Below are 26,093 nucleotides of genomic sequence, written 5' to 3'. Positions count from 1 at the left end.
AACACAGCTGCTCTTGTTTTCATTTAGAGTTAAATTAAAACAATGTTTCCAAAGTGTGGGACTGGTATCCCTGGTGATGGGAAATCTAATTTTAGTTGTTTTGAGTAGCTAACTTACAAAACACTGAATCATATAATAAAATTAGTCTTTTTCATTTTTAATCTCTTTTCTCTCAACAGCTTTATTGAGATACAATTAACACACCATCACATCCACGCATTTAAAACCTATGATAACGATGGTTTTTAGTATATGCAAAGACTTGTGTAACCATCACCACTATCTAATTTCAGAATATTTTCATCACCTTAAAAGAAACTGTGTACCCATTAGCTGTCACTCCCCAGTATTACCCCTTCCTCCTGGAAGCCATTAATGTACTTTCTGTCTCTATAGATATAGCTGTTCCGGTTGCTTCACATGAGTGGACTCATACAATGTGTGTCCTTTTGTGACTGGTTTCTCTCACTGAGCATGATGGTTTCAAGGTTCATCCAGGTTGTAGCATGCACTTGTTCCTCTTTATCCCTGAAAAATTTTTCCATTATGTGGATATATCGCACTTCATTCATTCATCTTTTGATGGACATTTGTTTCCAGTTTTTGGCTATTATGAATATGCTGCTGTGAACATTCATGGACCAGTTTTTGTGTGCACATGTTTTCATTTTTCTTGAGCCCATACCTAGGAATTGCTTCATCACCTAGTAACTCTGTTTAACATTTAGGAATTGCCAAACTGATTTCCTAAGTGGCTGCACCATTTTGCATCTCCACCAGCAGTATATGAGAGTTTCAGTCATTCTACATCCTTGCCAACGTTTATTATTACCTGACTTTTTAATTCTAGCTATCCTAGTGGGCGTGAAGTTATCGCATTTTGGTTTTGATGTGCATTCCCTGATGACCAATAATGATGAGCATCTTTTCATGTGCTTATTGGCTATTGTATATTTTCCTTGGAGAAATCTCTATTCAGATCGCTTGCCCATTTAAAAATTTTATTTTTATGTTTTTATTTTTAACTGTAGTAAAATACACATCATAAAATCTACCATCTTAACCATTTTTTTTTGGTACGCGGGCCTCTCACTGTTGTGGCCTCTCCCGTTGCGGAGCACAGGTTCCGGACGCACAGGCTCAGCGGCCATGGCTCACGGGCCCAGCCACTCCGCGGCATGTGGGATCTTCCCAGACCAGGGCACGAAGCCGTGTCCCCTGCATCGTTAGGTGGACTCTCAACCACTGCGCCACCAGGGAAGCCCTGTTTTTGTTTTTATAGTAGCCGCCATAATGGGTGTAAGATGGTATCTCATGTTTTTATTTTTTTCTTTTTCCAAACCAAATGATAGATTTATAGGCTGTCTCTATTATACAATGAGGCAAAATCATTGTGGTTTTGATTTGGATTTCCCTAGTCATTAGTGATGTTGAGCATCTTTTCATGTGCTTGCCAGCCATTTCTATATCTTCTTTGGAGAAATGTCTATTCAGGTCTGTAGCTCATTTTAAAATTGGGCTGTTTTTTGTTGTTGTCAAATTGTGAGAATTCTTTACATATTCTGGATATTAACCCTTTATCAGATACAGTATATGATTTGCAAATATTTCTTCCATTCTGTAGGTTGCCTTTTCACTGTGTTCATTGTGTCATTTGATGTGCAGTTGTCCATTTTTAGATCAGATTATTTATCTCACCATGGAGTTGTGGGTTTTCTTTATGTATTCTGGATCCAAGTCCTTTAACAGATACATTATCTGCAATTATTTTCTCTCATTCCCTTGGTTGTCTTTTCTTGATGGCAATGTTTACAGCACAAAAGTTTCCAACTTTGAGGAGGTCCAATTTATCTGTTTTTTTGTTTTCGTTTTTTTTCCTTTTGTGCCTTGTACATTTGGTGTCATATCTAAGAAACCATTGCCAAGGCCACAAAGATTTCCTCCTATGTTTTCTTCTAAGAGTTTTATAATTTCAGCTCTTATATTTAGGTCTCTGATCCATTTCGAGTTCATTTTTGTATAGGGTGGGAGGAAAGGGTCCAACTTCATTCTTGGCATGCGGATTTCCAGTTGTCCCAGAACCATTTGTTGAAAAGACTATTCTTTGCCCACTGAACTGTTTTAGTCCCTTGTCAAAAACAAATTGACCACAGATTTGAAGATTTCTAGACTCTCAGTTCTATCTCATTGACTGGTATGTCTATCCTTATGCCGGTACAACACTGCCTTGATTACTTCCTTTTCCATTCTCTTTTAATCTTTAAGATTAGTGAAGGAGAGAGTTATCTGTTTAATGCTGAATTTTCCCTAACATTCCCTGATACTTACAAATTGGGTTTTTAAGAAAGGGAGAGGGGGCCTCAGATGCATAGCTTCAAGGAAGCAACTATATTCAACTACTTTTAAAGTTCTGTCCACTGTAAGACATGCTAGTTTTTCTACTATGGTTAGATTTAAAGCAAGATGTTATATAAGTAACACAGATGACAGAAAGACACGGTGAAATCTGGAAGTAGTACACAGGATATTTTGGGGTAAGGTAAGTCAGAGACAAGAACAAAATAAGCAAGATGGATACGTTTATGTTCTAGTTCTCTGAAGAGATGGGACAACTGATGGGCTGCTGTCTCTGGAAGGGATGATTTAGGCAGCCAGCTTCTACTCTTTATTCTGATAATGACAGAACATCAAAATTTCCTGAAAATGTCTCCTTAAAGAGCTGATGTTCTACATGTTCCTTAGAGAACAAGGGACAAGTATGTGGACACAGGCGTGGCAGGTCATGCTACTGCCGTGCTTGTGTCTGCATGTGGACACCTCCTCACTTGAGACAGACAGTAAACAAGGACAGTCTTTCCCTGCAATTACACTTCTCCCATGTTATTACATCTGCTTCCGACATCACACATGATGGAATTCCAAACTGGTTACGAGTTATGTTTCCCAGGATTGGATTCTGTTTTCAACTCTTGTTGACGAAAGGAACAGACTATTTCTCTTTGAAGAGTAACAGTCTAAATTAATACAGTAACATTGTCTCTCAGCTCTCCTTGGGAAAGAATCTCTCACTTTTCCTGCATGTGGCTATTGCCCTCAGCACATGTGCAGCCAATGTGTGGGCATCTTTTTGAGACGAAAAATTTGCCATAAAAAAATAGATAAATGCGTCGTGGCTCAAATATGAATAAGTCTACTTGTTCGTTAGAAAACTATTTTTGCAAGTGCTGCATATACTGGATGTGTTTGCTTGGTGATTTGGGGTGTTTATATATAGGGAAAACAAGTATAGCCTCTTTATTTAATCAACCCACTCACGCCCTCAGCTGGTCATTCAGATCTGCTTTTGTTTAGGGTCACTCAAAACACTGATGGAGAGCTTGTTGCAAATGTCAAGGAGGTTCCCTGTCCCAACCCTGAAAGAGGGAAATCAAAAGTTGATTCAATCTTTCTTTCCAACCCATATTTAAGGTTTAGTTACTTAGAAGAGTTTAATATGAAGACTGAAATTTTGAGCAGCCAATTTTGCTACTTGTTAGTATATCTGGTTTGGTGGGGGGAAGGGCTGGCCCTTTAAGAGGTGTGTATTTGTCGTGCTCTCCGCCAGTTGCGTGTATCATTTGAAGCTGGGTGCATCCTTAACCAGGGCTTCTTGAGCTTCAGTGTGTATCTGAGTCACCTGGGATCTTGGGAGAATGCAGGTTCTGATTCTGGAGCTCTTGGGCGGATTTCTTGCATGTCCTCAGGACTTAGCTTGGAGTAGTCATGTCCAGAACTGTTCTTGAAAAGGTTATGCTTTAAGAACCTAGCTGGTTCAGGAAATAAGCTCTGGTCTTAAGCAAACAAAGACCCTCACCATGCCGAGAAAACTGCCCTGCCCTCAAAATGCACTTAATACAGGCTAATGGTTGATGGTGGTGATGTCTGCACGTGAACCAGAGGGAGACATTATGACACAGCAGACCGACAGTGCCTCGTTCTAAGAAGTGGGGTTTTCCAGAACAACAGAAGCGATTCTTTGTAGGCGGCTATTGCTGGGGTGTGGGGTGTATGTCTTCTTTTCCCCAACCTGGATACGCCTGTTTATCCCCTCCCTCTTTATGTCCAAACATTAGAAGAGAGGGAGCATTCTCCTTTTCCCAGAAAATTACTGGAAATGCGAAGAGAATTCTTGAAAGGGGGAGAGACGGACTCTGGGGTCCAGGCAGTGTGGCCCTGGTGGGTGGAGAAAGTATCAGGGCTGCCCGGGCTCGGGGCTTAAACTACACATTCACCACCTGACTGTAACTGGATCACGGAAGAAGTAAACTTTCCTTGCTTGAGAGAAGGAGTTTTCCTAAGGCACAAGAGTCAGGGAATACGTGTATCATGTCAAAGGTAGACTTTTCCTGTTCGGGAAGAGGAGATTAGTCAATGCATAAGGGTCAGGGAATACATAATTCAAGTATTTTTTAGGTTGAGGACGTAAGTAGGGGCACATGCTTACAGTAACACCCTGTAGAAACTAAACATTTCCAAGAGCAGGTGTCTGAACCCCGTGTCCATTGCTAAGACCCTCCTCCAACCTCTCTTACTGAATGCGTGCTGATGATTTCTTCAATTGAAATATAAATGACTGGTTTGCTGACTGTCACCACATCTGTGTATTTATCCATATTAAACTTTTCTTCTGGTTCAGGGACATTACATGCTTCTTTGAAATATTTCCTAAAAAAGGAAAAAAAACCAAGAGTCTTAAGACAGAGTCAAATTTGTGAATAAAATGGTGAGGAAATCTTCAGTGATGGCTTGTGCTTTGTTTTCTACTGTACACCTCGGGGCACCTGTTCCAGCACCTTCCAAGGCTGGCTCTGGACCTCGAAGCCGAGTCCTTGTTTCCGGATGTTGGACCCAGGTCCTCAGAAAGGAACAGACAGAGCATTTAGCGCCTCAGGCCCTGTGACTGACCCAAGGTAGTCAAACTATGGGCAGGTCATTTAAAAAATACGATTTTAAAAATGCTCCCTGAAATCTACACAAAAATGGCAGTACTGATGTTCCCTGATCTAAGAATCAAGTCTTTGTAGAGAAAACAATCCATAAAGCAATTAGTCAAATTTGCTACTTTAATTGGCACAAACTCCTGGGGATTTCAACACCCTTTCAGAGTTTCTGTTACCAATTTGACAAAAATTCAAGTTAAGCCTACTCTACTCTTAGTTGATCCAGACAACAGTTGCTGGCTGGAAAGGCTGTTAAGACCAGACACACAGATACATACAAGGTTCCCTTCCACCAGTGCTCAGACTCTAAAAAGTCTGCTATTTTAAGCTACAGCAAATTTCAACAGAGAGATGGAGAAGAGCCAGGTGTGCTGCGATGATGGTTTAGGAGGGATTCTTTGCACAGGTAGAGTCGATATCTTATTCTATAAATTTGCAAATGTTTCATATGCCTGAAATTATCCTTGGTGTATCTCCTAAGGGCACCCAAGGCTTGTACACCAGAAAGACCTGTGCCTTCCCACCCCAAGGCCAGGGCAGGGTAAATGGCAGGCAGCCATGCTCCCACGTGACAACTGGTCTTTCTGCACTTTTTTGGTTGTAACTTTTCATGGTTGCTGAGGAACACAAAGGATTAATAGGAGCGGAAGAGAAAAAAAAAAAAAAAAAGATGAATTTAAGAGATGAGGGGAGGCTTTTGGTTTTATTTCCTTTTAAATGAAGAAGAGTTGGAAACTTAGATGTTTGGTAGGAATAATCTGAGAAAAAAGGAAGCAAAAAGAGGTTCTAATAGCAGACAAGGATTTGCAAGGAATGGATGTTACTTTTTTAGTCAGTGAGGAGACCTAAAATTAGCAGCTTGAGAAAATTAAGACTTCCCATAGTAAGAGGATTTGGGGAAAATTTCTCACAAGAGGCCACAAATTCCATAAAGAGAGGAATGATCATGAACTACCTTTGTCAACAGATAAATCACTAATCTAGAGGAAAACTGAGGAATGGGAAATTATCATTTTCCAAGTGAGGCATGAAAGAGGCCACATAGATGTCATACTTGTATGACTGGCTGAATGGCAGAAAAGAGAAAGTGAACGCCAAGATGAACGTGCTTCCTCAGAGAGCTTCAGGGTGAGTGAACCTTCCTGCTAGATTCAGTCCTCCTCCCGTATCCCCGTGGAATGATTAATGATACAATTTGGAGAGCTTATAAAGTCAACAGACTTAAGTCTTACATGCATATTTGAGAGATGTTCGAGAACAGAACAGAACATATTCACACACAATCCTCAACAAACATAGAAGCTGGATTCTCCCAACCATCCCAAACCAAATACTCAGTTTCCTACTATTGTTTGATGCAGATAAAGGCAAGCTTTTCCTGAATGGACAAAATGATACCCTCTTTTTAAGTTCAGAAAAGCAGAAGTTAGCTATTTTGATTTCTTTAATTCTAAGTACTACAAGCCTATAGCGTACCAAGAAGATTAAATATTTCTTCTTGTCAGTAGCAGAAATCATACACATGGGGATGACTCAATGTAACAGGGGCACTGGGGGTGGTGGGGGGACGGGGAACAGACAGAAGTAATCCCGCCTGCTTGGACTCCCTCCTCTTTCCCCACAGCAACAAGCAGTACAAGAAATGCATGCAGCGCCCTGAGGTTCCTGCCCCCAAGCCCAGCTCTGGGCACAGAACACACATTCCTCTTGCCCACCATCCTGCAAGTTTCTCCAAAGGTAACGATACCTCTCACCTGAACTCCTGATACGTCTCTGATAAATAATTGTTCATAGATGAGAGATGCTCATTTTCTCCTTCAAAGAGCTTGTTGGAGGCTGCATGCTGAAGGACCTTGGCCACTGATCCCAAGTTTCTCCTCTGGTCGGAATTTATCTGACCTCCGGCTGTCATGTCGATGATATCAAAGCCGTCTGGGGCGACGATGGCTGGGTTCATGTACCGATAGTACAGGAGATTTCCAACAATCTGGAGTGATGTAGAAGAAAAGACTATTTTTGAGAGAGAAAACTCAAGAGTTTGGAGGGTTTTTTAAAAGTTAATATTAACTGACATTTCCCAAGACAGCAAATCGTTCTCTGATCTGAATCTTAACAAGGAGTTAAGTAAAGGTAGTGAATATAATCACACATTATTAATATAGTTAACAAAATTATTTTTGGTGAAAATATGCTACTGCCCCCCCCCAAATTCTCTAATATAAAGAGCCTCAATAATGTATAAGAGCTCCCAACTAACCTCATAACAATAATCTTGAGAGCCATTAGAATAGAAGACTTGTAGCTTATTATAAAAAGTCATACAGGGCTTCCCTGGTGGCGCAGTGGTTGAGAGTCCGCCTGCCGATGCAGGGGACACGGGTTCGTGCCCCGGTCCGGGAAGATCCCACATGCCGCAGAGCGGCTAGGCCCGTGAGCCATGGCCACTGGGCCTGCGCGTCCGGAGCCTATGCTCCGCAACGGGAGAGGCCACAACAGTGAGAGGCCCGCGTACCGCAAAAAAAAAAAAAAAAGTCGTACAAGGGGAAAAATTTTACAAAATGGTGTGTTGGTAATTTTGGCTCCTACCCCCAAGAGAAGCTATGGTGAGATCACCCTTGAAAATCTACCTTTAATAGCTCATCTTCCGTTGCATCGGGAAATTTCTCACGGATCGAATTCTTCAGTACTTTGGCTATATACCTCAATCCATAACTACATGGAAAACAGATGACAAAAGAAAATAATGGAAAAAGGCTAAGTGAGGAAGAAACACACAGCAATTGTTCCAGTCAACTAAAGCCAAGCAGTTTTCCTAAAAATTAAACACAAAATGAGATGGTAACGGAATCACAGGACCGCCATGGATGATCGTACTTGAGCGCTGTTTTGTACTGTTCCCTCTTTGGAGAACAGTTATGAATTTAAAGTGCAAATGTTGGCAAACTTTTAAACTAGTAAATGCAATATGAGGAAAACGCCTATCTTCACTACAGGGGTTTATTTTACATAGTATTTCAAGAACTTCTAGCGAAGAAAGTTAAAGCTGCTACATATACAACTTACGGCAGTAGATCAAGGGAAGAAATGATAGAACTCAGGACTTTGTCAGTGACCCTTCTCAGGTTCTCGATGTATGCCTCCAGTTTGTTTTTCACTTCCGGGTATGTCAGAGCTTGTTCTGTGGTCACATCGTAAGGCAGGTTGCTGAAACCACAACGAGGGCTTCCGATTAATTGGGGGCTCAGGTAAGGGCACGTGTATCCTTGCCACATTGGTTCTACCATCAAGCTTTGTATCGTGAAGTAGAGTTTGCCCACCAACTCCAATGATAAAATGTTTGCTTGGGGCAGGGGAGAACCCACATGGAACCCTCTGCCACCAGAACAGCAGGGTGACTCCAGGCTCTCCATCTGGGCTCTTCTGGCAAAATAACAGGCAGACCCAGGTAACGTAGACCCAGCTATCTTTCTCTCTCTCTCCCCCCCTCTCTCTTTTAAATTATAAAGAGCAGTATGTTCTTTACAGAAAAATTTGCATATAAGCCAACAAGAAAACAATACTGACCCCAGAGACAACTACTTTTCCTTATTTTAGTGTATAACTTTCTGGTCCTCTGCTACGCATGTGTGTATATGGGTGTAATGCAGTTCGTGTCTATACACATCCCATATAGATCTTACGTGTGTGTATATACGTGCATATTTTTTTTTGATACAGAAAATGAGTCACTGTACCAAACTACAACCAAGAACTATGTTATGAACAGTTTACCCAGGCAACAAATATATTTCTATAGCACCATTCCAAATAGTTACTTACTACTCGATTATGTTATATAAACATTTATTTAACAGATTCCCCAAAGCTAAAATATTTTGACCTTCCCCAACTTTTGTGATTACAAACAGTACTGTGACAACCACCCATGTAATTCTCTGTGCATATCTTAATGATTTCACATGGCATCCTTTTGCAGGAAATTAAAAGCTGGGATTGCTTGGATCAACAGACCGCTACCTAGAATAAGCCAATCCCACCCGGCTTGTTGAGGCCTACATGTTCAAGTTACTCACTTGGTAATTGTAAAAAAAAAAAAGTAGGTATTATAAGGTGAAGAGGTCTATGTCTAGGTCTAGGCCTGGGTTTAGAAACAACAAAGAAAAACGAAGGGAGAGAACTACAGAAATTGTGGCTTCGGGAATCAACTGGTACCGAAATCTGAAAATACCATGTACCGCTAAGATGAGTAGGAGTCCAAGAATGTGGCCTGCCTGGGTATGTTAAGGGAGGTAACAACATCTTAGATTGAAAATCGACTTTGCACAGTGAATTTTGTTCTTTTAACAGAGCTTAACAGAGCTTAAGAGTATGTATAAATATACACATAAAAATGATCATAAAACACAACTGAAAACCACCACTGCCCAGGCTTTGCTACCTGGCTTCTCCAGTCTGTGTTTCTAGTTGGTTCACCCAGGCCTTGTACACCTCGACGGGGCTTGTGTTGATGATCAGGGATTTGTCATCGATGATCTCTTTCACCACCGGAGCCAGAAGCTGGCGCAGTGTGTTCTGTCCACGGGCACCTCTGTTGAAGCTGACGACCATCTTGATGACTGTAGGGTTCCCAGTAACTATGTCCTGGACCTGGTCCACCTTTGATCTAAAAAAGGCCCAGACCAAACAAAATGGTTTGCCTCTATGCATAGAGTTTTAAACAGTGTATATTCTCTCTGGCGGGCAAGGGCTTTGGGGGGCTGTATTTTTCTCCATTGAAGATCAAAGACGGTGTGATTTAAAAGGAAGCTATCTCCCGTCTTTATTTGGTGAGCACACCTGAGCCAAAGGAGACTTTTGGTGGACATGGCCCACATGCTGTCTTTTGTAATACAACCTCTGAGTCTGAAACTTGTGGGAAGTTAAGGCAAAGCTTTCTCTCTAAGTATGACCATTCTATCTGCCTCCATCACTAGACAACATGCCTGACCTATCTGGCTAAAGGTTTGCAGTGGTAACAGGGTCTGTAGAGCAGGATCTACAATGCATGTCCTGATTCTAATTTATCAGGGCTATTGGAAGACTGAGTGTCCATTAATAAAGTGGGTCTCAGAATCCCCCGTTTATTATTTTTATTAAAAAAAAAGGAAGCTATCATTTGTAAGATGACTTATTCAAGAAATTTAAGGGTCTAAAAATAATTTCTCAGCTTTAATTCCAATCTAGAAGGCAGGAATGAACTAAAAATGGACCTAGACTAATAATAATACTGGGTGACGGTATACAAGTTAGGATGCTCCCTGTCTCTTTCCTGGGAGTTAGCCTTGAAATTCCAGTATTCTGCTGGATATTGGAAATATTTCACCCACATGTTCTACACCTAAAACTCAAACTCAGTGTTGAAAATCTAATCTGTGCCTTTTTCCTATGCATGCCCCCCCCCATTTCCCTGAACTGTGTAGCTCCAATTCATCCTGTTCATATGTGGCTAGCAGATAGATCAATCTTCTAAAAACTCAATGTGGTCACGTCAAAAACCTTGCACACCTTCCCAGAAAGTAAAAAGAGCCTCAGCACTCGGGCCTATACTCAATGTCTCCCATGATCTGGCCCAATCTTACTTTCCTGGTGGTCACTAATTAAGTCACCTCTTGGCTAGACTAATCTACTTTCTTTCTTGCCCCTTGGCCCATACCGTTTCTAGCACCAGAGTGCCTTATTTCCCTTTTCCATTTCTTTTTATAAAAACTGTAGATATTCTTCAAGGTTTTGGGTCAACTCCTTCCTCTTCCATACAATCTTTATCGATTGACTGTATTGGCACTTTTCTTTCCATCCCTCTGATCTGTTACACTGTGCTTATCATTCATTTAGTACTTACCTTATTCTACTACATAGCATTGCTATTTCTCATGAATCCTATTTCTCATGCTGCCTTATAGACAGCATGAGGGCAGAGGTGCCTGGCTAATAGCTTCAGAGACCTATAGGATTAGCATCGCTTAAGGGATCCAGAAGTAAGGAAGACAGTTAAGATCCATCTAGTTGGCTAAGGGCATTTCTCATGGGTTCCCCCCCCCAATTCATTATAGCTGCCTACACATTTTTTACATTAACTGAGTAAAAAATAAATTAGTAGCAGCTTAAATTCCAGTAAGAAGGAAAAACTATTTAGCAGAGATCATTATCCTCATCTGTTTCTGGCTTTACTACTCACATAATTTTAATTAGGTTTTCACACTGACTTTTTCTTAATATAAATTTATTTATTTTATTTATTTATTTTTGGCTGATTGGGTCTTCGTTGCTGCGCGCGAGGTTTCTCTAGTTGCAGTGAGCGGGGGCTACTCTTCGTTGCGGTGCACGGGCTTCTCATTGCGGTGGCTTCTCTTGTCGCAGAGCACGAGGTGCATGGGCTTTAGTAGTTGTGGCTCGCGGGCTCTAGAGCGCAGGCTCAGCAGTTGTGGCGCACAGGCGTAGCTGCTCCACAGTATGCAGGATCCCGGACCAGGGCTTGAACCCATGTCCCCTGCATTGGCAGGAGGATTCTTAACCACTGCGCCACCAGGGAAGCCCCCACTGACTTTCAAAGAGCTTTGTATACTTGCAAAATCAAGAGTGAACTTAGCATTAGAAAAGATATCACTGCTGGGAGAAAGCTGTACCTGAATATATCTACGATGATGTGGCAATTTCTCAAGAAATTTGATAATTTTAGTATGTATAAATAACTTATAAGAATAACTTTAAAATTATTTTAGTAAATCAGAGATAGCCACCACTAACAAAAGGTATTGGTATTTTTACATATATACTTATATACATACTTTATTTCTTCCTCCAGAGCAGCTTTAAAAAGCTTGAGGAGTAGATATTCTTCCCGTTGATTGGAAGCGTAATTGTATAGGGTGAAAATAACAGTATCCATAAATTTAGTTGACTTGTTCTGTGGCATCTGGAAAATCAGCTTAGCGAGGTACAAAGGATTTGTCTGAAGGAAAGTGAGAAGAAGAAACACCCCCCCACAAAACTATATGTTAATATATTATTAAAAGCAGAGAGGAGTCCCCAGTTCCTTGCACTTTAATGACTTATTATGTATAAAGCATATAGAAGAGTATCTGGCACATATTAAGACTTTAAAAGGTAGCAGGTAATACTAATACTAAACTATAGGACATTATACTAGAAAGTTACGGTAGGATTTAAATTTTATATACTATATCATGACATATTTAATGGAGTATAATTGTATTATGTACACTCTACACCATTTGGAGCCGCACAGTAATATTTATTGTAGAAACACAGGAGGCGGGGGGTGGCTGATAGACCTGGTATCCGAAGAGACTGGCAAGAAGGGACCAAGGGCTCAGCCAAATAGACTGTCCTAGAAGGACTGATGAATGAATAGAAGGAAACACATCCCATATTCTGAGACAAGAAAGGAAAAGAAAAGGATACATTTACATGTGGAGACAGTGGGATGGCCATGATGTTTTAGAAAGCATGAGAAGGTAGGAGTGAGGCAGGGAGGCTGAACAGAGGGGTGAAGGTCAGGATAGTTCATGGGGGAAATGCCAGAAGAACCTGACAAGAAGCCCATATGCTTAGTGTGGGAAAAGAACCACCCCAGAAGGCTAAGATAAAAAGAAGAGAAGAGAGAGGGGGGTGGCTGATAGACCTGGTATCCGAAGAGAGAATCTCTTTAAATTAAAAAAAAATTTAAAGATGGACAAGAATTAAAAAAAACTTGACATGTAGTTCAGCTTAGGATGGAGTTCAAGAGATGTAGCACCAGTCTTTGTGGTAATGTGGTTTTTCTGAAGGAGTTACACCAGATGGAGGTTAGAAGAAAAAAATATAATATTAAGGTGACAGAGAAATTTGATAGTCCTACTCTTTATCCTCCTTCCGATGAGAAAAGAAAATTTTCCATACATGGAAACCAGTATTTAAGAGTCTCAAGCAGTTTGGCTTTAAAAATTTTAAGAAAACCCTAATTCTAGTTTAGTTTACCACTTAGATTTACTTTCAAGCTCATAATGACTGGCTGAAATTTTATGAATAAGCAGCTCAGGACAACCTTTTTCTTAGCATTCTGGGGTGATTCTTTTCCCACACTAAGCATATCGGCTTCTGAGAAAGGAAAATTACTCTAAAGCCAAAGAAGCCTCATTCCTCTCCGATGACCTAAAAACTTTAAATTTAGGCTCATACAGAAGAGACAAGCCCATAGCAAAACCTACACTAGCTGACCTGCTACTTTGGCTAAGAAATGCCAAAGGCGAAAGGGATCCACGCCATTTGCTTTTCTATAGCTTCCTCATTGGTCTTGGGTTAATGTCTCCAAAGCAGACAGGAGAAAAGGTGAAGAAAAATAAACGATTTTTTGACACTTCACTCAGTACTGAATGGTCATGCTCTGGTTCTATTAGTTTTGGATCGTTTAGGGAATAAACCTTGTGGAATTATTCTAAACACGCTCCTATGCTTTTTCTCCTTCCCATTAATGAGCCTCCACTTACATAACAGGGTAAACTATACAAATCTTAGGCCAGTGACTAAATTTTCACCTTCCTAAATGACACAAATTCTATGAAAATCCAACAATAGAAAACTAAATCCTAAAGAAGCTTCGTACACTTGGAAGTTCATGGATGTCAAAAGTGATAAATGTGAGAACCTACTGTATAGCACAGGGAACTCTACTCAATGCTCTGTGGTGACCTAAATGGGAAGGAAATCCAAAAAAGAGGGGATATATGTATACGTATAGCTGATTCACTTTGCTGTAGAGTAGAAACTAACAACATTGTAAAGCAGGTATACTCCAATAAAAATTAATAAAAAAATGATAAATGCTTAAGATTAAATTTATAACTGGTGGATGCCTATTAACCTAATTTCAGCAGACAAAAAAACCTTCCCCTGCCTAGTGCGAGCCCCCTTTCTTTCTGGAAAGGAAGCTGTTGTTAAGCACTGGATTCCATGGACAATTCTGTTTTAACATTTTTCCTTCTATGCTGCCACATGGTGGACATCTGGAGTACTACACCTGTTCGCCACTCAAAGTAGAGAATTCTCAACTCTACCAAAATTAACGTCTCTTCTCTCAACGGGTCTAGCCACACCTCATTTATATTTTGGGTAATGTGTTCTCTGTGCACCTAATGCCAGCGACGTCCTCAAGCAAAGATTCAAGCATCTCCACGCCTTGACGGAATCACTGCCAGCAGCAGCGGCCCCAGGGACACCTGACTTTCAAGGAAGAACTGCTGATCCATCTTTTTTTGGGAAAGTTTTCCTGCCGAGGCGAGGCTTTGTTTCTATCTCTCACTATCGCTCACTGTTTCCTTTGGGACTAATTGTATGTGCTGGTGGGCGGATGAGGTTGATCAATGGTCAAACAAACAAAAAACTAGTCCACCAGACAGAGTCCAGCCCTAACCAGTCCAGCTTAGTTCTCACCCACACTCTTGAAGCAATGGAAAATTACTGTTCACTTAGATCACAGTCATGCCATGGAAATAATGAAATAAAAAAGGGATCCCATTTCCCTAACCCAAACTCTCTGGCTCCTCCCTCAAAAGAAGGGCAGTCTGGTCCTGGTACAGATCTGTTTTTCATACAGTTACTTTAATCTTTTCATGTTTGACAGCATCTGATGCTATTATTAGATTTATACTGTTTCTGCCGATAGCAGTATAACGTAGTCATGAAGAGCGTGACTGAAGTTTTAAGTCAAACTGCCAGGGTCCCAATACCCTTGTTTTCCCATTTACTGGCTGTGTCTCAGTTTTCTCACATGTAATACAGGAATATCAGTAAATTATTTTTTGATGGTTCCCAGGGCTGTACTAAGAATTAAAATGAGATAATGTATATCAAGCACCTAGAATAGCACTTGGTACTTAATAGTGCTCAGAACATGTAAACGATTATAGCCTTAGCATGGGACAAGATCTACTGTAAAACACCAACGGGGACATAGCATTTACCCAAAACTCACAGTGAAAGAAATTGTTCTCACCTGTAAAAGATAAAAAAGCTGCTGATATGTTTCCAGTGTTTTTCTTCTCTCCTTACTCAAACTTTTGATCCCTTGGTTGTCAGTGTTATTCAGTATTTGCATTTCTCCACCTTTTTTCTTATTCAGTTTTGTTCTGTGTGAAATTACATCCTGGAAAAAATGTTTATGAAATTACTACTTTTTATGCTGGTACTCTTTACCCCCTTCCTTCTCAGACACCCTGAGACGCACACAGTTGGAAAGATTAATTTTCCACATTTCCCTCACGAAGAAACAAACGGACAGAGAATGTTAAAGAAATTAAGAAAATCCAAATTGCAGGTGAATTTGGCTTTTGTAATATTTGTTCTCCAAAGCTGTATGCATTTGTTCTTAGGATGTGATGTAGGTCCCAAGACAATTCAACAGGGAGAGGATAATCTTTCAAAAAATGATGCTGGGACAACTGGATATCCAGGTTCAAAAGAAAGAAGTCAGATCTCATCCCATAAACAAAAATTAACTCAAAACAAAGTGAGAGTGGCATAGACACATATACAGTACCAAACGTAAAATAGATAGCTAGTGGGAAGCAGCCGCATAGCACAGGGAGATAAGCTCAGTGCTTTGTGACCACCTAGAGGGGTGGGATAGGGAGGGTGGGAGGGAGGGAGACGCAAGAGGGAAGAGATATGGGAACATATGTATATGTATAACTGATTCACTTTGTTATAAAGAAGAAACTAAGACACCATTGTAAAGCAATTATACTCCAATAAAGATGTAAAAAAAAAAAAAGAGAGATCAAAGAACTAAATGTAGGAGCTAAAACTATAAAACTCTTCTAAGAAAACCTAGGCAAAAATGTTTGTTACCCTGGATTAAGCAATGGTTTCTTTTAGGGGTGTGTGTGTTTGATAATTTATTTAATCATATTCCTTTTGATAGACAGTTTCTTTACATTTTATTACTATTTCAGAGTGTGTAGGGAGCCTTCTTGTACATGCATCTTTGTGCATGTAGATAATGGTTTCTTACATACGACACCAAAAGCACTAGCAACAAAAGAAAAAAATAAAGTGGATTTCATAAAAATTAAAACCTTTGTGCTTCAAAGTACATTATCAATAAAGAAAACCCATAGAATGAGACAAAATATTTGCAAATCATTTCTTAGATAAGGGACTTGTACCCACAATATACTATAAAGAACTCCTACATCTCAAAAATAAAAAGACAAATAACCCAATTAAAAAATGGGCAAAGGATGTGAACAGACGTTTTCCCAAAGAAGACCTACGAGTGGCTAATAAGCACACGAAGAGATGCTCAACGTCAACAGTTATTTGGCAGCTCCTCAGAAGTTAAACACAGGTGACCATGCGACCCTGCAACTTCACTGTTAGGTATATACTGAAGAGAACTGAAAACATATGTCCACAGAAAAACATGTACATGAATGCTCATAGCAGAATTACTCATAACAGCTGAAAAGAGGGAACAACTCAAGTGTCCATCAACTGATAAATGGGCAAACAAAATGTGGTGCATCCACACAATGGAATGTTATTGATCAGTAAAGAGGAATGAAGGATTGATTTATGCTACTACAAAATAGTGAACTTTAAAAACACTATGGGCTTCCCTGGTGGCGCAGTGGTTGAGAGTCCGCCTGCCGATGCAGGGGACACGGGTTCGTGCCCCGGTCCGGGAAGATCCCACATGCCGCGGAGCGGCTGGGCCCGTGAGCCATAGGCCGCTGAGCCTGCGCGTCCGGAGCCTGTGCTCCGCGACGGGAGAGGCCACAACAGTGAGAGGCCCGCGTACCGCGAAAAGAAAACCCAACACTATGCTAAGTGAAAGAAGCTGGTCACAACAGAAGACATATTGTGTGACTCTATTAATATGAAAAACCAGAACAGGCAAATCTATCAAGATAGAAAGTATACTAAAGGTTGCTGTGGCTGGGAGTTGGAGTGAATAGGCAATGACTGTTAATGAATATGGGTATTTTTTCAATTGAAATAGTATTCATTTACTATACAATTCATCCTTTTAAAGAGTACAATTCAGTGGTGTTCCATCTAGTTGCAAGGTTGTGCAACTGTCACCACAATCCAATTCCAGAACATTTTCTTTGGGGTTTCTTTTTGGGGTGATGAAATGGTCTAGAGTCAGAGAGAGGTGATAGTTGTACAATTTTGGGAATATACTAAACACTACTAACCTGTAACCTTTCAAAGAATGAATTATATCTTTTGAAACTATAGAAGCACTTGCAAAAAATATGCAATGTAGAAATTAGAAATGGAAGGGAAGAGAAGCCTCTAAATATTTAACAAAGTTAAGGGTTTTCCCTCCCAATCATGCTCCTTTATTTACAGGGAAATGTGGAAAATGTGTGGCTGGAAACATTGTCAAGAGGTCACTGAGGCTACTGTGTCCCCTTCAGGGGCTTAAAGGCTCATGAACCAGAGTAGATCGTTTAGATATGGATCTACCAAACATTTTTACAGAAACCCACAGTAAAAAATACATTTTATGTCTTTTATTGGCAAACTTACCCACACACACTATACGAAAGGATGCTTATTCTTACTACTGGGACACACTCTGACCGTTTCAATTTGCTTTTTTTCTATTCCATTTTTAAAATCTGCTGAAGTGATACACTAAATTGATTTCATGACTCACTAATGGAATGTGACTTACACGAAAGCCACAGCTCTAGAATGCCTCCTTTGCCACTGAACACTGGGTCACCATCCCAGAGCATAGATGGCAAGAAAGTTGTTTTTCCTAAAACTTCTTCCATCTGCTTCCCTGAGCTCTTAGCCCAGCCTCCACATGAGGACTCTGTTTGCAGCCAGTATCAGGATTCTCCACCACCAGTCCTGAGGGGGGCCCTCCGGGCATTTCAGGCACTACCATGCTTTGCTGTGCATGCACTGCTGCCCATCTTGCATCCTGGGCCCTTCTCCACCAAATGCCAGTAGGGACTCCTGTCATTTTGACAACAAAAAATGTGCCTGTCCCCATTTCCAATTATCCCTGCGGATGAGAACCACTGTACAGGACAAGCTCCAAATCTATTCACCCCCCAGCACCCCCTTCTCCCATAGCTGGGGTCAGCTCATAGGTAGAAAAGAAACCCCAAAACAACCCTTGGAGCGTTGAGATTAGATAGTTCTATGTGGTTACATCCATTGCCTTCAAGGTCTATGACTTCATTCTTCTTTATTCTCAGCTGAGAGAGGGGAAACTTGACTTAATCCTTTACTTCTGTTCCCCTAATTGTTTATATGGGGAAAGAGGAGGAATTTGATTTTCATTTCTATAAAAATTTTAAGAAGGCGACACTTCCCCCCTTCTTTCACAAATATATAAATCACATTCAAGATGAAGAAAGGAAGCGTAGTTACCTCCAGATGGAGGTTCGGGAGAAGTCTAGGCAGGCGGTGGCCTGATACCCTTATCTATAAGAAGTCCTAAGACATCACTAGACTAACTGGCTTACGGTTCCATTTAACCCAGGTTTCTCCTCTTCAGATAACTGGTGATGTGTAGAGATTCAATTCCCCCAAATACATGGAATAAATTGATTATCTTGATTTTAAATATACAGAAGAAAAAAAATCTTGGTACTTAACCTCCCCATCACTGGCCCCCCTCACCCCCGATGTCCCCCAACTACTTGCAATGGAAGTAACTCTGGAAACTGGAGACTATTCCTTTGTTTTGCTGCAGACTTTCATCTTTAGGGTAATGTTTTTGACATATACAGAAGAGCACAGAGGATGGGGTGGTAAGCAAGCTCTAGGGCAGAACCAAGTTCCTTCGCATTATTAACAGATTTGGTGAAGACAGCTCAGGAAGAGCACTGGAGGAAGGGAAAGAGCAGAGTCAAATGCTGAGCCCTGGAGGGGAAGTGGGAGGGGAGAGGAGAGCCAGCAGCTGTGCCACGGGAACCGTCTGTCTGCTGGAGATCCAAGTACAGAGCAGCACGCTTCAATGGGATAAGCCCTTCTTCTGTCTTCCCTGTGAAATTACACCTGGCTCACAAAAGCTCTGGTGTGAATGGAGGTTTGCCTTGGAAAGCTTGAAGAAGGGGACAAAGGCCAACCCAGACAGGCATTCCAAAGAGAGGCATATGCTTTTTATTAATAGAGATCTCATGTCCTCTATTCTTTTTTTTTTTTTTTTTTTGCGGTATGCGGGCCTCTCACTGTTGTGGCCTCTCCCGTTGCGGAGCACAGGCTCCGGACGCGCAGGCTCAGCGGCCATGGCTCACGGGCCCAGCCGCTCCGCGGCATGTGGGATCTTCCCGGACTGGGGCACGAACCCACGTCCCCTGCATCGGCAGGCGGACCCCCAACCACTGTGTCACCAGGGAAGCCCAATGTCCTCCATTCTTACCAATAAATATTGAACATTTGAGGAATACTGGTTCGAAGGAGCAACAGTATTTAACTTGTTCATAATATTCCCACATCTCAATGTTGCCTTAGTTGCCACCATCTTTTCCCTTCCCCTGGTAACAGGATATCCGCATGCAGGTAATATGCTAGAGTATACGCACTTTTGTAGAAGGTGTGGACTAAGGCAAGGGGCTTGGGCTTTGGAGTCATAAAAATACAAGTATCTGCAAAGCACAGTTAGTTTTGTGACCTTGCTCAGGTTAACCTAAGACTCAGTTTCCTTAAATCTATAAAATGGGTTTAATGATAGCAATCTTACTGAGCTTCTGTGAAGATAAAAACAATCCATGCGGCTTCCCTGGTGGCGCAGTTGTTGAGAGTCTGCCTGCCGATGCAGGGGACGTGGGTTCGTGCCCCGGTCCGGGAAGATCCCGCATGCCGCGGAGAGGCTGGGCCCGTGAGCCATGGCCGCTGAGCCTGCGCGTCCGGAGCCTGTGCTCCGCAGCGGGAGAGGCCACAACAGTGAGAGGCCCACGTACCGCAAAACAAACAAACAAAAAAACAAACAAAAAAACAATCCACGTAGGGCACTTAGCACATTTTCCAGTGAAGAAAAACAAGGCTTAGAGAGGTTAAGGAATATACCCAAGGAAATATGCTCATAAAGAAGCAAAGAAGTTAAGCAATACAATAAATTTCAATCCTGGGTTACAGACAGCCCTGGCCTACAAGTCTGCACTCATGTGATACGACACACCCATCAATAGGAATTTTAGCAATTCAAGATTACTTTCAATTTCTACTTTGGTTTTCCTTCAAGCTAGTTTGAATCTAGACCTTTCTTCCTCCCTATGCCTCCCAGAAACTTCTACTTCAGCTGTCTGTCTCCATTTCCAAACCTCTTCTTTTGCTTAAAACCAATATTAGCTACTTCACTCACTCGCCCACCGACTTTCTGAGGTTTCCAGAAGGAACGCCAATTTTAAAAGAATTGTAAGACACATGGTTACTAGAGAGAGCCAGAGTTGCTCTGTAAGAACTAAGCCACTTCCCTTTAAACTTTTTTCTCAACAAATGCTCATTGTTAAAAAAATTAAAAACTATACCGGGACATGGAAGCAACCTAAGGGTCCACTGACAGATGAATGGATAAAGAAGATGTGGCACATATATACAATGGAATATTACTCAGCCATAAAAAAAACAAAACTGAGTTATTTGTAGTGAGGTGGATGGACCTAGAGTCTGTCATACAGAGTGAAGTAAGTCAGAAAGACAAGAACAAATATCGTATGCTAACACATATATATGGAATCTAAAAAAAAAAAGGTACTGATGAACCTAGGGGCAGGACAGGAATAAAGACGCAGATGTAGAGAATGGACTTGAAGACACGGGGAGGGGGAAGGGTAAGCTGGGACGAAGTGAGAGAGTGGCATGGAATATATACACTACCAAATGCAAAACAGCTAGTGGGAAGCAGCTGCATAGCACAGGGGGATAAGCTCTGTGCTTTGTGACCACCTAGAGGGGTGGGATAGGGAGGGTGGGAGGGAGACGCAAGAGGGAGGGGATATGGGGATATATGTATATGTATAGCTGATTCACTTTGTTATACAGCAGAAACTAACACAACACTGTAAAGCAATTTTACTCCAATAAAGATGTTAAAAAAAAAAATATATATATGGCTAATTCTACCATGCAAAGAAAAAGAGCTTAATTTTTTTCTTTTAGCTTAAGTGTATATCTACTTTTTACAACAAATGAAATCGTACTGTTTTAGGTACTATTTTCTTCTCCATTATATTGCAACCCTTTCCCCTGCCCTTAAATATTCTTCAGAAACGTTAGTTTTAGTGGTTGTGTAACATACATGTCGGACTGGTTCTACTGTCCTCTGTTTGTTGTTTTCGGGTTTGGGTTGTTCCCCATTATTTCACTACTGTAAATAAAACTTCAACTGCACTATTCTTATCATCAAACCAAAAATGCTACTATTAATGATAAGACAAAAGAGTACGTCCTTGAGAATCATTAGTTTAACTTCTAATCAGTGTTTGATAAATATTTGGTGTTTGAAAATATAAGGCGAAAAATTAACTTTGTTTCACAATGCTAACAATTAGTAATGCTTTAAAAAATCTTAAACACTCGTAAAGATCCGAAAATCTGCCACATTTGTATTTCCACAAGCTACATATTTCTACTACTCTTTTGCAACTAAGCCTTTATTTTAAAAGGCAAGGCATTTCCTGTTTACAACTTTATGGGAGTAGGGTACAACAGCAGTGTAAAGCTATAAAAGGCATTCTCTGAAGGACCTTCTGGAATATATTATACTTTAAAAGTTTTCATATGTATCCAACAATACAAACACATTATTATTTTTTTAAAAGACTAAAGTACTATTGCTTTCCTGGATAAAACAATGAAAATAGAGTTAAAAGCAGAACTTTTAAATTTGTAGTTTTTTCCCTTAATATTTAGAAAAGATGATCATTTCCTGTCTTACGAGTTGCTCTCGTTTCCTTATTTTCTCGGCACTATTTTGCTGGTATCTCTGTGAGGGCCGGAGACAAGAGTGAGGCGATCCCATGTCCACTTAGCTGGTAGCCTCCCATGCCTGTTCACCTGGTAGTTTTCCAGAACCACACCAGCAGCTGGCTCTCTACCTCTGACCCACTGTAGCCTTCTCAGGGCATCCGGAAGGTCAACTTGCCCTGCCCCGCCCTGTTGGTTTTCTGAAAACTGACGTGGCATGGGAACAGGGACATGGAGAGAGGTCTTACCCTGGAAATCTCCTTTTCTTGGGTAAAAATGACACTTTTCACATAGTTTGGGGGAGCTTTGACACTGGCAGGTTTCTCACAGATACAAAACTACAGCATTATTTATTTGGAGGCTATTATTAGGGAAATGCCACTCTGTAGGGGGTCATTTTGGAAATGTGGATTGGGGAGGGCTAACATCTGATGGATTGGAGACACCACTGGCTTCCAGTAAGCGGGGCCTGGGGAGGACAGATGCTCTGCTGTCCTGCAGTTTGTAGGATGGTCCTGTGTAAATAACTGTCCATATGTCGCATGGCTGGATTTTTTAATGTCCTGCTGGTCATTCACGTAGGTCAAAATTCTGTGCATAATTGCTTGAGCCTAGAATCTAATAGTTTTACATATAAGCACAACATAGATTCTCACAATTTTAATATAAACTTAATTTTCTAGGATGGCAACTCCATGTCAAGTGGTGGGGGGTGGAGAAAGACCACACTTTGCTGTTCAAGGGCTTATTACAAAGAGTTGTTCTCCACTTTGGAAAAAAGAACTCATGGCCAGTTCCACCACTCACCTGACCAGTCTCATCTGTAGCTCTCTCAATCTGTGGTTATTCTGTGAAGAGGCCCAAGTCTCTGGTAACATTATCACATCTAATGGCATCAGGCCCATGTATTTTCATATTGAAATATGTATTTTTACTATAAATTCATTTCTTTGAATTTCTCTTTTATATTTATAGAAAGGCCTTAGCCTTGCTATGAAGGTACATATGTAAGTTGGTTTTATTTTACATAAATCTCCTTTCAGAATGGTAAAGAAGTCTTACCAAATGTCATAAAAGGGGGGCACAGAATTTTGCAGGTCTAAGACCATAAAGTGGTAATGAAAATGGTAAATAAACTTTGGGCCACTCCTTCTGGACTCCAAAGGAACTTAGCTGGACCAGAGTGTTGTGGGCAAATATACGAGCGTCTTCTCTCTTCTGGGAACCAACAGTCCCACAAACCCCACTGACCTCCAGTGTGATCCTGTTCTTTACCAGGAGCCCAATCTTAATGTCCATCAGGTTCAGGTCTTTCTCCAGCTGTTGATTGCCTCTGATCTTGGTCACCACTTCTTCCCTTAATCGTGCTACCTCCAGAGCCTCCTGGAAATCCAAGTCACTTTGGTCCAACAGGTGTACAAATTTGCGGATTACTGTTAACGGCGGGTTTTCAGAGCCAACTGCAAGGAAAGGAAAGGTGTGCTTTAACTGGGCGTGCTTGAACGGATCATCAGTAGGAAAGAAATCAGGTCTTTAAATAAAGCATTGACAGAAAAATAGAGCGACAGACGTGCTTGGTCTCCAGAGTGAATCATCCTGCCTCATGTCAAATCTGGACGGGGAAACGGATCGTATAAATAAATGCACACCACTGATAAGGTTGGGCCTCACTAATTCCTCATCTAGCACCCATTTATCAGCCCTCTCTCATGCTGTTCCCAGGACCACGCACTGAGGAGATAGTTCTATCTATCAGTGTCTTATTGATGAGGAACCTGGGAAAGAATGCTAACGTGAGTTGCCCCGGCTCTAAGAGCTTGTGGCTGAGCCAGATAAGAGATTTCTGTTCTTGCTGCAGGAAGCAGAAAGAGGTGGTTTTTTTTTGTTTTTTGTTTTCCCAGCCCAAAAGACCTTGGGGAAGGAGCAGGAATTAGGTGAAAGGTGAATTAGAAAATGTCAGTCAAGGGAGAACTGTAAGGTCTAACAGGAGCCAACAGAATGACAACTGGAACACATGTTCTACTTGGCAGAAATGAAGCAATTTTAGAAACTGAATCCTGAGTCCTTTCAGGATGGACCAGGGAGGGCATTCAGCACCTAGGAGACCAGGCTCAGTTGTTGAGAGGAATACCTATATAAATTCTACAAGGGCTTTCCCTTAGTGCCTTGAACCTTAATTGTGCTTTAATTCTCTTGCACTGCTTCCTTATACTTCTGTTTAGTTCTGTGGTCTCTTGACACTTAAGGAATACAGAGCTCAACCAACAACACAATTAACAGCATGAACTCATCATGAACAACCAAATCTAGAGTCATCTGTATTACTGTTGTTCCCCATCTGATGGTCTTTATTGGCACTTGTCAAAGAAAAGCCTTAGGAAGCTTTAGAGGTCCAATTCTGCTTCCAGGCTCAGAATTTACTGGATAATAATAGCTCATATTCCACTAGATTCCAAGTCACCTTGGATCATGGACCCTTTTCTTCCTGATCACTGAAGCATACATGAATTTATTTTCCTTCTATTTCAGCAAAGATGTTGCTGATGACATGACCATTTCTGAAACAGCCTGAGCCACACACCAGAGCTCATTCATGTAGCTGAGAGAACATAAGCCACCGCATTTGTGTCTAAAGTTCTCTCTCCTGGCTCTCAAAAACTGTGTATCATTTTATGTGCTAACAGGCCTGGTAGAGACAAATTAATATTTTAGCTTTACTAATTATTATGGCTCAAATGTAATAGTTCCTCTATCAACAGTTGGCTTTTTGGCATCTTCATGATATCTTCATACCACTTGGTGGTACTTTCATTTCAGGAAACCACACAACTTAACAGTCAGCACTTACAAATGGCCACATTACAGTTCCAGCAACTTCTAAACCTGAATGCATTCAGTGCCTTTCTGGAGGGAATGGGTGAAAATGAATCATGACAGACTAATAAAAGTGATGTTTTTCAGCTGAAAAAAATGCCTTCGTTTTATGAAGATGCTGAATTGAGAAAGAAATGAAAATTTACAATTCAGTTACCACAAAGCCACCCTATTTGCCAAAACCCAGAGCAGTTTTGATCTATCTGATTTATTCACTAACATAGTTTCTATCTGCCTTCTATGCTTTAACAGGAAATCACCTAGATTTTTTTTTTTTTTTTTTTTTGCGGTACGCGGGCCTCTCACTGTTGTGGCCTCTCCCGTTGCGGAGCACAGGCTCCGGACGCGCGGGCTCAGTGGCCATGGCTCACGGACCCAGCCGCTCCGCGGCATGTGGGATCTTCCCGGACCGGGGCACGAACCCGTGTCCCCTGCATCGGCAGGCAGACTCTCAACCACTGCGCCACCAGGGAAGCCCTCACTTAGATTTTTAAACTGGAATTTCTTTTATCTTTGTAACTTAAAAAAAAAAAAAAAAAGTAAGCAAGTAACAAGCATCATCACAACCACCTACAAAAACATGTTCCCTAGAAGGAAACGAAAAGCAGCCTGTGTTTGTTTGGAAAACTTACCCTTAAATTACCTATTTTAGTGTGTTAGGGCTCAGAAAACAAACCCCCTATTCAGCTTCCTTATAAAAAATTAAAGATTATCTACCAACTAAGAGACGAATCTCATCAATTCCAAAGTGGAGCAGTGTGGCATTGGAAAGACTGGGGACCTTTCCTCCCTCAGTTTGCATGCTGGATTCTGGAATCTAGTAGAATGAGGTAGTATCCAGAAGATTCCACGGGCTTGAGGCAGAACCTGGCCTCTGAGGCTGCCGGATACTTTTCCTTAACAAGTACCAGGGAAGATCTTTCTTAGGCCATACACTTCACTCCATAATTCAGACAGACTTTTGACAATAAAGGGTGTTGGTGAAACTACTTAGTAGCACTGTGCTAGCAACATAACTGAACAGTTCTTTATTTCCTCCAAAAAAAAAAAAAGTAAGAAACAAGGCAGTTAGAACATAATGGCCATTTTCATTACTAAAATACACACTGATTTGTTTTGCCCTCTCAAAACTAATCTTGAATGACCTGAATATTTGAAGAATTTAGGCAGTACTAATAAACTTATCAGCAAGCCCTTCTAGACTTAATCTATGACACGTTCTTTATTACATGTTCTTGTGATAGTAAGAATGTTAAAACTTTAGCATAT

The 26,093-nt window shown here is 41.1% G+C and overlaps 1 protein-coding gene across 2 annotated transcripts in view; it reads right to left on the bottom strand.

Moving 5' to 3' along the window:
- IQGAP2 (IQ motif containing GTPase activating protein 2) overlaps positions 1 to 26,093 on the bottom strand; it is a 286,332-nt gene that overhangs the window by 24,415 nt on the left and 235,824 nt on the right. For both annotated transcript variants that reach the window (XM_022594569.3, XM_022594577.3), the window contains 8 exons: positions 23,202 to 23,410; positions 15,010 to 15,159; positions 11,804 to 11,967; positions 9,418 to 9,642; positions 8,043 to 8,183; positions 7,607 to 7,691; positions 6,734 to 6,966; positions 4,572 to 4,704 (listed from right to left, as the gene is read on the bottom strand). In XM_022594569.3, coding sequence (XP_022450277.2) covers positions 4,572 to 4,704; positions 6,734 to 6,966; positions 7,607 to 7,691; positions 8,043 to 8,183; positions 9,418 to 9,642; positions 11,804 to 11,967; positions 15,010 to 15,159; positions 23,202 to 23,410 — 1,340 coding nt within the window. The remainder of the gene's footprint in view (positions 1 to 4,571; positions 4,705 to 6,733; positions 6,967 to 7,606; positions 7,692 to 8,042; positions 8,184 to 9,417; positions 9,643 to 11,803; positions 11,968 to 15,009; positions 15,160 to 23,201; positions 23,411 to 26,093) is intronic.

This window comes from Delphinapterus leucas, chromosome 3 (assembly GCF_059928025.1).
Source record: "Delphinapterus leucas isolate spDelLeu-1000000601 "Yukka" chromosome 3, BTC_Dleu_Yukka2, whole genome shotgun sequence".
In the NCBI taxonomy this organism is placed as follows: Eukaryota; Metazoa; Chordata; class Mammalia; order Artiodactyla; family Monodontidae; genus Delphinapterus; species Delphinapterus leucas.
This window is presented reverse-complemented; position numbering and strand designations above follow the sequence as displayed.